Source organism: Electrophorus electricus, chromosome 2 (assembly GCF_041902795.1).
Source record: "Electrophorus electricus isolate QZ-2024a chromosome 2, ASM4190279v1, whole genome shotgun sequence".
NCBI classification, from domain to species: Eukaryota; Metazoa; Chordata; class Actinopteri; order Gymnotiformes; family Gymnotidae; genus Electrophorus; species Electrophorus electricus.
The window spans coordinates 34,403,297-34,417,649 of record NC_137498.1 but is presented as its reverse complement, the minus strand read 5'-3'; the positions used below and the strand labels follow the sequence as shown (position 1 = coordinate 34,417,649).

Here is a 14,353-nt window from a genome sequence, read left to right as displayed (position 1 = left end):
TCAGTTCAAAGTATTAATGCACTAAAACAGTAGCAATTCTTCATGTAGCCATAAAAACTCTGCATGCCAATAAAGTGACTATACATACAGCCAAAAAAAGCTACATGCTGTGAAATTGCACAAAGAACCCATATGGACAGGTATAGCAGACTGTGAATGGGGCACATACTGCTGTAGGTGATGTTGAAGCCTCGGCCGGACATGGAGTGGTCGGCCTGAAACTCCAGGCGGAGGATGTTGCCATTGCTGGTGAGGTGAGAGGGCACCTCAGCCCCAGTGAAGCGCCCCAGCACTGCGGAGTCCAGCAGTTCCCCGTCCTTCACTGTCAGGATGTCGTAGGGTGCTTCCAGGTCAAAGTCATTAAAGGCCAAGTGGATGCGGCTGCCAGGCTCTGACAGAATCAGCCACACGCAGTTCAAGTTGTTCCCATAGCCTTCTGGGTAATCCGGAGAAAGGACTGTACCCATAGGAGCAGTGAAGTTCGACAGACAAGGAACTGGAATAAAAGTATAGAATAGGATAGTTACATTCTATACACCGAGGTTTTAAATAAAGTCTTCATTCAGGTGCCCTAAGGTACACTGTACAAGTGGAAAAGTGACAGTTTCACTGAAAGAAGTTTTAAGGATTTGTTGCTGTGTGCTTCAATGAACTGCTTGTATGTACACCATAGCCAATACAGCTATATGGCTGTAGGATCTTTCTCAATACAATTCAAATCATCAAAATAAAAGTCTCTAGGGAAGGACAGCATGCAAAAAAGATAGATAATACCAAACCATTACATTAACAGACCATGCAGGAGCTCACATATTGCAGGCAATTAGGATCCACACTTTATCTGAAATATTAATGATGCATATGCCATGGATGGTCTGGAGTCTATAAATAGACCTGATCTGCTCACTACTTTCTAGACATTGGAGGCTATGAGAAGCATATGGAATGAAATGTACTATATATAAGACTTTTTTGGCATGTAAAAACTTTAATATATTAACCAGTGAACCTTAATTTATTGCTTTCAATTTGAAGATATACCAAACATAATTCATTAATGTTCAAAAAATTGTTAAATTTCCAAACATCCAAACTACTGGGGTAGTAGGTTTAATCTTGTATATTAGAGTATTTACTCACAGATGCAGATTGGGACATTGGCAGACCATTGGTTGTTGTTCTGGCAGGATATGGTCTTCTCTCCAATTAGCTCAAAGCCGAACTGACACTCAAAACGCAGTATGTCTCCATTAGAGAAGCCATCTCCTTCTCTCACCCCATAGAGAGGTGTACCTGGATCACCACAACTCTCCTTATCAATTTCTATGGAGAAAGAATAAATCATCCACTTAAGCACACAGACTCATGAAGAAAGCCAAGCATAACAACCAAATACACAATACTGCACTTTAAGGGAATGAACTGACAGTACACTAGATTCATGATGTATAAAAGCAGTTCATGCAAGGGTAGAATTAGTTCAACAACTACTCAGAATTAAGTTCACCATCTGCAATTCCCAGGGAATAAGGCCAACCAAATTGGCTGCACTCCCTAGATAAGCCTGACACCAGAAAGCATAAGGCAAGTTTATTTGTATAGCAATTTTTATACACGGTGGCAGTTCAAAGTGTTTTACACAGACATAGAAGAATTAATGAATAAAGCTTATTATATTATCAGATCTATTACCTCAGTTAGATTTTTGCAGAAAATAAGAAAAAAATATTTATTTAAATAAAATTAAATCCAGTTTGTTTAAATAGAAAACCAATTCAATTAATGAAATAATAAAAATTAATTAAAAGAGGAAAAATACATTAAAAGAAAATACAAGTGACTGGAATAAAAACAGATACATTAAAAAAAATGTTTTGAGCTGAAAATGGTATCTTGGGCTTAACTGAATGCTAGATCGAACAGATTGTTTTATTTAAAGATGCCCACAGTTGGAATAGTTTTGGGATTCTTTGAAACTGGGCTCAACTAAGAGTTGCAAGTAAATGATGCTTTTTTTGTGCTTAGTGTTGATCTTAGGTAAGATTAACTGATGAGTGATTAGTGATCAATGAGGCCTGCTGGGATTGTATTGTTTGAGCATGGCAGACACATACACTGGAACTGTATGATTTAGTAATTTGAAGAAAGGTAATAGAACCTTAACATCCATTCTGTAATATACTGGGAGCCAATGTAAAGATTTATGAATCAGGGTAATGTGTTCCATCTAGGAAGAACCCTGGAAGATGTATTTTACTTCAACTGAATTTGTCTTTTTAGGAAGACTGGCAATTTTGCTCAAAAAAGGATGAATCTGTCAGTCTTGTTTTGACAAGAAATCTCAAATTTTGTTAATATAGAATGCTGATTTAGCTGCCTGCTTTGACATGAAAATAAAACTGAGCTCAAAGTGCATTAGATTACAAAGGTTGCAGACAAGTTCTTTTGATTTTTGAGCTATAAAGATATTCAGCAAGTCTACATCCAAATAAAATAAATGTAGTTTTATCTTTATTCAGCAGCAGACTTTAACCACATTACAAACACTTTAACCACATTATCTCCATTTAGTGACATTGAGGAGACAGCTTCATTGCTGGACATAGAATTACTAATGGCCTGTCTGATATTATGGATTTTAGTGTTGAAAATGGAGGCAAGCTCATTACATCTCTCATCTGATATCATTTCAGGAGTCTTTTGTTTGAAAGGATTAGTTAGCCTGTCAATAGTGACAAACAGAATATGGCTAATGTTAATGTTATTGCTGATGATGTTGAAGAATGATTGTCTCTCTTTGTATATTAGTGTATTGTTAGCTTGCAGCCTTTCTTTGAAGATTTCATTGTGAATTTGAAGTCTTTATGCCATCTGCATTTATACCCCATCTGCACAATGTGAATATTTCTCCATTGTGCTTTTTGTTTACATTAAAGGGTTTTAACTTTAACTAGTACAATCACATCAATGACAATGATCTTTTTAGAGTTTAAGTTATCCAGTAGAGTATCAGCTAATCAGTGAGAGGGAGTCCGGTCCCAGCACAATAAGGAGTCAGCCAAGCGAGACACATATCATAGCCCTCTTGCATGAGGCTGACCCCAAGGTTGCTCCGCCATGATAGCCCCCTGCATTGCATGCAGCATTCTCACTTGCTGCTGGGGAGGCCAATATGTCATACTATATACCTTACACAGTCATTCAGAGCTGAACTGTGAATCCCAGCATGCACTTCCTGCATCCTTATGTCCGATGAGGGGAATAGAGGAAAGGAATAAATCCAGAAAATTATATTTAAGGCTAAATTAACATTGGAGCTCATTGGGGGTGATATTTCTTTAAATGTAATGGAAGTCTTTGGCCAGTGCTTGATGTATGGCATTAATTTCCTGGGTGACACACTCTTTATGAGTGCCACAGTGCTCTACTCCTGAGTTCAATCTGGGAGAAGGGTTGAGGAAGATTAAACCATATTTACTGCTTTGTGCTCTACAGCAGTGGGAAAATGGAGAACAAATTGCCTGCAGGAACCTATAGCATCTGAATAATCTCAGACAACGCTAAATTTAAGTGAAAGGTCAGCATGTCTATTGCTAATCCATGGTCTGCTATAGTGTTACTCAACATGATGGGCATTCAGTGTTTGTATGCCTCAGGATCTTAGGTAAGCTTAGGAAAAAAACAGAACCTGTTAGCAGGTTAACTGCTTACACATCCTACTGTACAAGGTGGAAACATAGAGCCTGCAAAAGTTATGCTGAGGGACCTCTGATTTTCTTGTACTTAATTACCACATAATTATACCATCTATGAACTATAATTGAACTGTTGCTGGGCTCATTAAATCACCCTTGATATAGAAGTCAATAAACAAGTGCTAATTTCAAATCACTCTTTAAAATATAGACAGGTGATTCATCTATGTGTTCGTTTAGTCTCGAGGCCAGTGTTCCATTCCACTAATCGTGGGTTCACGCATCTCATAAAAGACCTCATTACCCCAAACTCAATTACTGAGTCACTGATTTGTGTCCAACCAATTGGAATTTCTTAAACTTACTCAAGTTTGATCTGCACTTCATAGCCAAAAATTGAGGAGCTTTTAAAAAAGGTACACGCAGCCAAACTCAGTGGGCAACATGCCTTCATTTTTTGAACCTCTCTATTCTAAATGAGCTTTTTAAACTCGGTCAGTCTTTAGTTTCTGCAGTATGGAATAATCAAAGTGGTGCACATTATGAGAGGAACATTAGAGTCTGTTCTTTAATAGCTTTCTTTGATTAAAGGACTGAATTATTGCTTAATACAAAATCAAGCTGACTATGAAACTGTACTATGGATTATGAATTAAGATAAAACCAGTAGTGCCATTCTGTCTTGGTGAATAAATAATGTTTCCCCACCACACAAAATGAATTTTCTACCAAATATATATATAAAAAAAACCCCATATTGATAGAATCATGAACGACAAATAGGGTGTAATATATAATAATGAACTGATTTTAAGTTAATGGTAATAGCAAGGACTACACATCATTGTGCATTACTGCACTAAGATTGAGCATGACTAGGTAAGCTATATGGCTATATACCAGCAATCTAAAACAGTAGACTATAAAAATAACTATATCACATGAAATATGTGCACATATTTTTCTTTAAACTGAGAAAGAAATGTTATATTGAGACTGATACTATAACACCATACACTTTGATTTATCAACACACCCAACTAAAGCATACAGTTTGGACATTTAACATGCTTTCTTTTACTCTGTAACTAGAAGGTTGTTCAGAGATGGAGAAGAGATTTTGTGTGCAAGACGGGCTCAATTTACAGCTCTGGCCTGCAATGATGTGAAAATAACCTTCATTTATAAGCATCCCAGAAAATGTGAGTTTGCTATCTGAGGCAAAATCTCCACTATTGAGTGAAACTGTGTTACTTGACACGTGACAAATTAATCAGATTAAAAAATTAAGAAGACCTCAATAAAAACTCATTAAATGAATTAATGTGACAGAGATGAATCGTGTCTATAATACATTCCCCTAATCTAGAGAGGTGTTTTAAAAGCCAATTTCATTTATATTTGTTTATGATCATGTACATCTAGAAGTACATTTTAGAATATTCAGAATTATTATTACCACAGTTCTACCATAAAAAAATGAAAAAAAAAAATCTAAGGCAGATTATGTCTGTATTCTCTCATTTCAAGATTTAGAATGAACAGCCAATCATAAAACTCTCTCACAGCTAATTCAGCATACACAATCAACCAAAAATAACACTGACCAGGCAACTAGAGCCAGTGACGTAGAACACAACACACAGAGTACGGACAACGGTCTGTCTATGACGTCGGGTCAGTGTGCCTAGCTTTAGGTCTTCACATCCATGTCATGCAATTTAACCGAACAAGTCAAACCTGTGTCAGTAGTCAAACAAGTCAAGTTGAGCTTCTTTAAATAACTGAACCTTTCAGGGGACTGTTATGGCATGGGTAAAATAAATTTCATCTTCAACTGATTAGGCCACATACACACTACTAATAAAAATTCAAGTCTTTATGAGGTTATTCATCACAAAGTCAAATCCAGAGAACCAAATCATGTCCTCAGTATTTGTCTTCAATGCTAAACAAATCTCAGTCTCGATTCAGATTTTCTCCAGCAAGTGAAACATGTCTGACTCTAATTAAGCTATGTGACTCTACACCACCATCTCTGGTCATATTTTGATTGATCTTTTCTTTACTCAAAATGGCAAACCCGTAGATCAATTTTGATTATGCATTAACATAAAGAACATAACCCCACCCCCTTTATATATATATATATACACACACACACACACACACACACACACACACAGAGCATCCTTTTCTAACATTAACTAAAACAAACTGTCTATAGAGCAGTATTGAAAAGAGACACAAAAGTCCTTTATAAAGGTTAAGTATGAATATCTCTTTCTGCATAATGCCAGTGTATTTGCCAGTAAATAGCACAAATGTACTGCAGCTTTTCTCTTTGAATTTAAATTTAGAAAAATAACAATATAAATGATTGGTCAAATGTAATGATAGAAAGTGTGAAGAAGAGAATTAATGACATCTGCTTACAAACACATAAGGAGGCAAAGAAAAATAGCATCCTTACAAACCTCATAAGAGTTTTCCTTATATTGCTTGTAAAATAAAATGATATTTCAGAGGCCAACACCACAGTCTGACCTTTGCAAAAGTTTTTTGAGGGTTTCAGAGGATTCGGGTTGATATTTACAACAAAAAAGAACAGATGTTGTTCATCTGTTGTTCAACAACTGGATGAGAGGAGATGTCTGGATGAGAGGGAGAAAGGCTGTCATTCCCTGTTCCTGTGCACATATATAGAATATTTCTTTATTTTCATCTTCTGAATTTGCACTCAAAGGGTTTTTACTGACTCGCTCTCTTTCTTCTTTTATTTCCTGTTCTCTCTCTCTCTCTCGCTCTCTCTCGCTCTCTCTCTCTCCTTCTCATTACCCCAGATGGCATGCTGTTCATCATGCTGACATTAATTTATTACTAAACCTTGAGGCAGGAGAGATAATCAAATATATGGGTTTAGTAGGGACTCCTGGCTCTATCGAGTGCATACAGCACATGTTCAATGACTCAAAGTCTGCATCTTGTAGTTTGACACAGACCAGTACAATGACAAGCGGACTGCTTGATATTGCTTTACTCTTAATAATGGAAATACTACTGTAGAAACCTGTAGTATGCACAGGTGTATGACCTTCGACATTTGAACTCACCTATTTTTGGATGTGAAAATATTTCTACACTTTCAATTCTTCAGTCAGTTGAAAGAAGTGAAATGAACAAATCACTCTGTTGGCAAGACCATTTGAATCTGGACCACTGCCAAGCTGATTAATTACACAACATTTTCTCCTTTATTCCTTCTGCTCTCTTTCTCAAAGTCTCTGTCTACTAAGGATTCTTACTTGTTTGCTGCTGTGAGCACAAAGTTGTTCTTTGAATTCACACACTTGTCTGACAGAACATTAATTTGCCAAAGCTAAGGGTATTAAAAAACATTTTAGTTAAACTTTCTAGATGTAAAATAAGTATCACTTCCACGCATATACAATAGCTCTGAAAGATCATTTGTGATCTTTTTTGTTTGCAGAAAATTAAAACTAAACTTTTTTTTTTTTTAGTTTTCCCTTGTTGATTCTTTCACAGTTTTCCTTTACCTTTGTAGTTAATCTTGAATCCTATAGAGCCCACACTTTCATCAGACTGGAGGTGGAGCCACATCTGGTGGGTCATGCTGACAATGAGGTCAGGAACGAAGCTGCCCGTCAGGCTGAGTGAACAGAAGCGTATGAGTCAGATGTATATTTGCGTACAATACAGTAACATGCACATCACATTTATTAGTCACACATGTGCTATAGACCATTCTGACTCCATACCTAAGCAAGAAACAATAAACATGCTCTTCTTTCATGGTGCTCTATATAGCAACAAGCATACAAATTCTGTGGGGGCCATGTGCATGGCAATAGCCAGAGTACATGGGCCTGAAGAATTTTAGAGAACTTCAGTGAACATCACAGTACTCAAGGAAACCCCAAAGCTTTGTGCGTTATTGGTTATAACTAGTAACCAGATGATGCAAGCACAATCTTATACATTGTTTCTTTGTCTGGTTCAAGGCAAAAATAATTTAGATAACACCAGATGCAAAAATGCAAAAAAGCCATGCAAAAAAGATATTACAAATAAGTCCTACACATATGGTAAGGCAGAGGCACTTACACTTGCAGGATAGTTCGCGGATCCCCCACTTCTCCGCCATCCCCGATAGTTAGTGTGTCATAGCCCAGCTCCAGGTCAAATTCCTCAAAGTTAATCTGAATCACCTGTCAGCAAAAAAGAGCCATAATGCTTAGTGGTGTATCAAAAGACATGAATTGGAGTTTATGGTTCTCACAAAATACATACATTCAGGAGTAGAACTGAAAATGGTGAAAAGAGAAATAAAAATGAATAATTACAGCAGTTCTGAGCAAAGATCATGCACCATTTCCCTAAGACATGATCATCTGGTTTGGAAGGCTTTTTGAACATTTTAGAAAGTGTTTTAAAGGTTTATAATATGCTCAAAATTGGCTTCCAAATGCACTATGGGAGTCTGTATGAATTTTCTAAACCTCACGTGCCAAAGCTGGGTTCTCATTTGGGTTGTCTAGGATATCTCCACTAGCAATAGTACAGTAGCTGAGTCTGCCTCATCCAGGTGGTTATCCAGTTATTAGCAACTGTATTATTTACAATTAGATGAACGTTGCCTTAGATTTGGTTGTACGGTTGGCCTTTGCACCACAGCACCAATGCTACAGGTGTTCACATTGTCCAAGTTTAGGCTTTGTCTAACTTTTCCAAACATGTCAAATGGATTATTAGACTCCCTGAGCCCCTGGGAAAATCCACATGGCCACAACACAGTTTGTCTGCATTCACTGCTATGGTGTCCTAGTTAACAGTTCAGCAAGCTAACACAATTGCATCTACTGAATGCATTTCATCTTTCAAATACATACTGATAAAGGATTCAAATACAATGCTCTCACACATTAGTACTTTTCATGTAAAACTCATAATTTGTATAAAGTAATCAGCAGGGTGACTATAATGTGGGTGGTACCCGGTCTTGAGCCTATTTGAAAGTGAAAAGTTTTCTCTCTCTAATTAGTGGGTCTGCAATGACATTTTCCTATTTATCTCAACCGCTTTCCCTCAGGACACCACCAGCATATTTTATTTCATCCTCTGTCTGTTTCTGGAGCGGAGCTTTTCTATTTGGCAAAAACACAGAGAAACACAGGGAAGCATGGGGAAACACAGGGAAATAACTGCAGCCTGGTTACATTCATTATGCACTGACTAATCATTATTTTTTATTAAAATAAGCATAACAGCTTCAGTATAATTGTGAATTTAGTCAAAGAAAAAAATAGTAAAAAGGTTTAAGAGGTTAAAAAGGTTCTAAATATTGACAGCTCTGAACTTTATATTTTGATTAATATTTTGTGATGCTTAGAAAAATTAACTAATATGCTCTTCAGATTAGCAAGGGTTTAACAGTTATCACACCTGCTTGAGGTGAAAACCCCCCAAAACAAAACATGTCAGCACACAGTGATAAAACTGCTGTTTCTGTGCAATCTCACACAAACTCGTCTAGTCCTGGGTCACATTTCACTGCAGTGGACAGGGTATGACCTAATTCAGCAGGTAAAAAGACCCAGGACAGGTTCTGCTTTCCAGCAATTGGGGGTGGGCGGTGTGGTAATATGAGGGGGTGGGGTTGGTGGGCATTTCCCCCAAACCCTACTTTAACTTCCATATTAACAACACAAATGACTTTACCAATGTGGACCCATACTGCAGGGACTCTGGCATTCACTGAGGGGCTCAGGACAGAAGCCTGCCTCTTGTTGTCAATAGGATTAGCATTGGAAGCAGATGCATGCACTGGACAGTCATTAAGGCAGTGGTACACTGTATTGAGTGGCAAAGCAATGAACCAACAGAGCAGAATTATGACAATAAAGAAGCCAGGACCATGTAGATGCCTATGTGTGGAGAATGAGGCTGTGTCAGACAGGTCTATTTCAGTAAGATTCTATGGCCAGGCCATTCAAATGTTTTTTTTTTAAACCCTTGAAACCACTCTTGAAACCAACGAACCACTCTATAAACCATCATCTTTCTTTATGAGTAAGCACAACTGCAGGAGTAAGATAAAGGCTGCCTCCTCAAGCCCCCTGACACACACGCACACACACACACACACACACACACACACACACACACACACACACACACACACACACACACACACACACACACACACACACACACAATGCACTAGAAAATACAATGGGTCTGTGGGTGCTTGTCATGGTGGGACAGGTGGTGTAATACCTCAGCTATAATATAACATGTCATTACTTTCACCAAAATCAAAGAGAGAGCGAGTAGAGAGCCAAGCAGCCAAGCTGAAAAAAACAACAACAACCCAACAGTGAGCTCACAGTCACGACTCACCCACTTCCCCTGAAAAGAAGAAGGGGAGGGGGGCTCATGAGTACGTACACACACACACACACACACACACACACACACACACACACACACACACACACACACATACACTCACACATGCACACACAAAAACAGGGATGTGATCAAGTACCTTGTCAATGGAGAAACATATAACTATAGTTTCTGGATCCCCTAGGGCCTTCCATATTCTCATTTCCCCCAGATTAGGCTTATAGAAATGGGATCTGTGATCACTCTCACCCCCCGCTCCACCTGCTGTACACTGTCCTGCTGGAATGTACAATCAGCACCATACTCAGGGTTGTGGCAGCACTGGAACACTGATTTCATCTACAGACTCATATGTGGGCATGCACTTCATAGTGACCACAGGAGAAGAAACTACAAAGTCAAGATAGTGATGAACAAACACATGCATGAGCTTCCTTCAGACACCTACATGAGCCTGGTCAAAGACCAATGGCACCAAGGAATGTAAGGAATGGTGTGTAACGCATCTCTCATTTTTGCTCAAAGCACAAGTGAAGTTTACGACATGAGCCACTTAGCATCAAAACTGCATACATGAATGCTGCATCAAAGTAGGCCAAATGAAGTCGCAGTAGAAGACAATCCATTGCCTGCTTTCATGGACAAAGCAATCAATTAAAAATTTACTGTGGCTTAGGTTTAAAGTTCAATTAAATCTATACATGGAATGAAATATGTTAGGACTGGTAGTAGGGCACCGAAGGGTAGACTCATAGTTTTTGGCTAAATTGCATCATATCAAAGAACTACAGTGGTGGATTAAAGAAAAGCCTCTGTGATGATGACAGAAGGCATCTCTAAAGGCCTCTGCACTGTTGAGTACAAAGTATAGAAACAGATCAACAGCACTGTCTAAAATGTTGCATGAAAATATCTATTATACTGTTTATAACCCATTTTATTGACTGAATCAACATAAAGGCTTATTTTTCAATGTCATTTAAAAAAAGATTACGTTGTTAATTTGATTGCTTTTAATCAAGCTGTAAAATCCATTTCAGATCTAACAGTTTCCAATGGTTGATAATCCAAAGTCAAGAGGACATTTTAAATCTCCTTCTTGTTTTTGGCCTAACCCTTTTCATGGCAATATGGGTAGGCAGAGAGACTTCATCTTTCTTTGTCCTCACACTTGTTAAAAAAGCATCAGGGAGGTCTCCTTTAATTGAATGCTCACATTAAGGAAACAAAGACAAATGTGACCTTACCTGCTACTTTAAAGTGAATGACTTTTCAAGCTTTTGCCTCAAGACAGCCAATGTTATAAAGCTGTAAGCTCTCCTTTCAGCCCCACAAACTGACAACTATTCCAGTATGGAAGCTTCTTCAAGGAAGACTGGAATATCTGGTGACTAGATCTATCATTATCTTAGGACTTTTCTTTAATGTAAGAAGACAAATGATGACTTTGAATAAAATTTTAAGATAGTTATCTAGGTTTTTTATGTGTAGTGGAGCCAAGATATACTCAGCTGAAAAGAACTTAAAGGGTTAATATACATTGAACAGTATACCATAATTGAAAGCTGTCAGCCTATGTATGTGGTGAATGTACAGTACCTTATAAAATCTCTGACTGTTAACTGATGAAAAATGTATACATTGGAATATCACAGCTGTCCCACAGCACATGATATTATTGGACTGATATTAAATCATAAATACAATTTGTAAATTGAAAATAAATCACTTAGGATTTACTTTTTTAGTCATTAAAGCTTGCTGCTATTTCAGTGACACATTTTATGCACATAAGATTCTAAGGGCTGTTCTGCACTACAGAAAAGTATGGTCATGGGTATTTTTTAATAATTATACATTGTATTGTATTTTTTGATCAAACAAACACTGTGTTGGAAGTGAACTAATATTAAACTTGTCATTCTTAGAGGTTTTCCAGTTTGGCTTCAAAAATGTTCTAAGTCGCACAAGATTTTAGCAATAAATGAAGCAATATAGTTTGCACTTTGTATATGATAGATTATATGACACATTCAAATTGCATAGCACCAATTCAAAGTTGTAAGTCTATACCACCTTGTTCACCCATATCTGTTTTGGTTTAATCCATCTTTGTTCCATGTGTGCTTTTGATTTACTTTGGTTCAATTCTCCTCCCCATCTCAACCCCACCTTACCTTTGTCTTGTCTTTAGAACCTGTTAATTATCCCCAAGTGTTCCTTGTTATCTCCCTAGTTCTGTTGAAGTGCACTTATCCTAGTCATGTTGGATTCCTCAGATTATAGTTTTTCTTATTTCCATGTTTGGTTAACTGCTGTAGCTAGTTATCTAGTCACTTCATGGATTACAATATACCCTGCTCACATTTGTATCCTGCCTCTATGCTTCCTGCTACCCCATCCCATCAAAAAAGTACACTCATATATAAGTATATGCCTCAGTCTATCACATTCATTCAATAAACAGTCTACTTGAGTTGGACAATGGAGAATATGCACATGTAGAATCAATTTATTTTCACTGGTATGCATACAATAAATTACTGTGATGACATGACTAGTCTGGTCTTTCTTCATAACAGCTACACAAGCACTTCAGATTGAACATAAAAAATATTGTATAATGTAGCAGAATTATAAAATAACCTGTCTTAGTGATTAAATACCTCTTCAGTGATAATGCAAACATGTTTATTGATATCCTACATCCTTTGTCATACCAATATTGACACTGCATTTTGCATGCAGGGTAAATACATCAGTGAGCCATGTTGTGAACATGGGCCATCATTTCATACACTGGCTTTTGTGTTTTAGAGACAAGTATCCCAAAATTCTCTTTGTTTCAACTCAGCATAAAGGTTGACCTTTCTATGTGTAAATGTAAGTAGGGACTCCTGACAAGCCTGAGCTGGTATACAGCTTGGCATCCATCACTGACAGCACAGGAGTGCTAATGGACTTTCCAGCACATGCTACCCCCTGTACATACAACTACACCTCCAATGACCCCTTGGTCAAAACAGTAAAACAGATTCCGTCTTTATAGGCCTAATTATACTTTATTATAAGCAGTTTACCTCACACCATGGACTAAAAACCCAACACCACTACAAGAGTGGAAGCTTTACCTCTGCAGAATTCCCATGTCACTTCCATCAACTTTCATATCTCCATGTCTCCAGGTGTCTTTCAATACATTGGGCTACATCTTAGAAGACCTAAAAATAATAATAAATAGTCTAGACTTCAAATAGACCTATTTTGATTTTTCTTGGTAATCAGTCTAGAGATGCTTGAAGGGCTGTCATAAATCTTGAAGTCAATTTTCACAATTTATCACAACAAAATAGCCAAAACATACCTATACGAGAACATATTTAGTCCTACTGTGTGTAAGTTGGAAACAAATTACTCAGAAAATGCATTAAGCACTTGCTGATGGCAATATTGCTAAAATTGCCTGTTCGTGGTTGGTGAGATATCTCAGGAGCAAGAACAAAAGGCCTTGAGAAAAAAAAAGGAGAATCAAGCTCTTTAAGCATGCAGGTATGTTTTGTAATGAATTGGTTTGCATTAAAATGCATGCCTGAAGCCATTCTACAGTATCTACAATGATGTTTTGGTTTCTTCAACACGCCACACTCTGATGAACTTTTCAGTTTATACTCTATACCTAATTAGGCTATATACAATATCACAGGAGTACTCAAGTAACCCTGCAGACGTAACTTACCATACCCTGAAATATTCAGATGCTACTGGTGCTAATATTCATTAATGTTATATTAATAGTGAACTCTACAGGGTGGTAGAGCTCCAAGAGTTTGGGACACTTGCTACATAGGGACTGACAAAGGTTTACGGCAAGCCTGTCTGTTGCACAGACTTTTTGTACAGCTTCTTAACTTATGAGCTATAGCGACAGCTGGTTTCCACTAATCTAAAGTCCACATCAGTGCTATTTCAGTTCAACCCGGACTCATCAGTGGAGCAGAAGAGGTATCTACTGATGTCTTCAAATTTAAATGAGGCTTGACACCCTCCAGTTCACTCAGACCAAAGTTAAAGCAGGGAGAAGAATATAAATATACTGAGGCACTAAAATTATATCTGCAAAAAATAAATGAAGCAATAGTATTCTGTGCAGGTGTTAGCTATCCTTCCCTCAAGAGGGGACAAAGACAACAGGCAACATTGTAGAGACTAATTTAAATAGAATCATTTCT

General features: G+C 37.5%; 1 protein-coding gene across 8 annotated transcripts in view; it reads right to left on the bottom strand.

Moving 5' to 3' along the window:
• csmd3b (CUB and Sushi multiple domains 3b) overlaps nt 1–14,353 on the bottom strand; it is a 313,453-nt gene that overhangs the window by 121,285 nt on the left and 177,815 nt on the right. For all 8 annotated transcript variants that reach the window (XM_027011676.3, XM_081700305.1, XM_081700321.1 and 5 more), the window contains 4 exons: nt 7,821–7,924; nt 7,253–7,365; nt 1,141–1,323; nt 170–496 (listed from right to left, as the gene is read on the bottom strand). In XM_027011676.3, the coding sequence (XP_026867477.2) occupies nt 170–496; nt 1,141–1,323; nt 7,253–7,365; nt 7,821–7,924 (727 nt within the window). The remainder of the gene's footprint in view (nt 1–169; nt 497–1,140; nt 1,324–7,252; nt 7,366–7,820; nt 7,925–14,353) is intronic.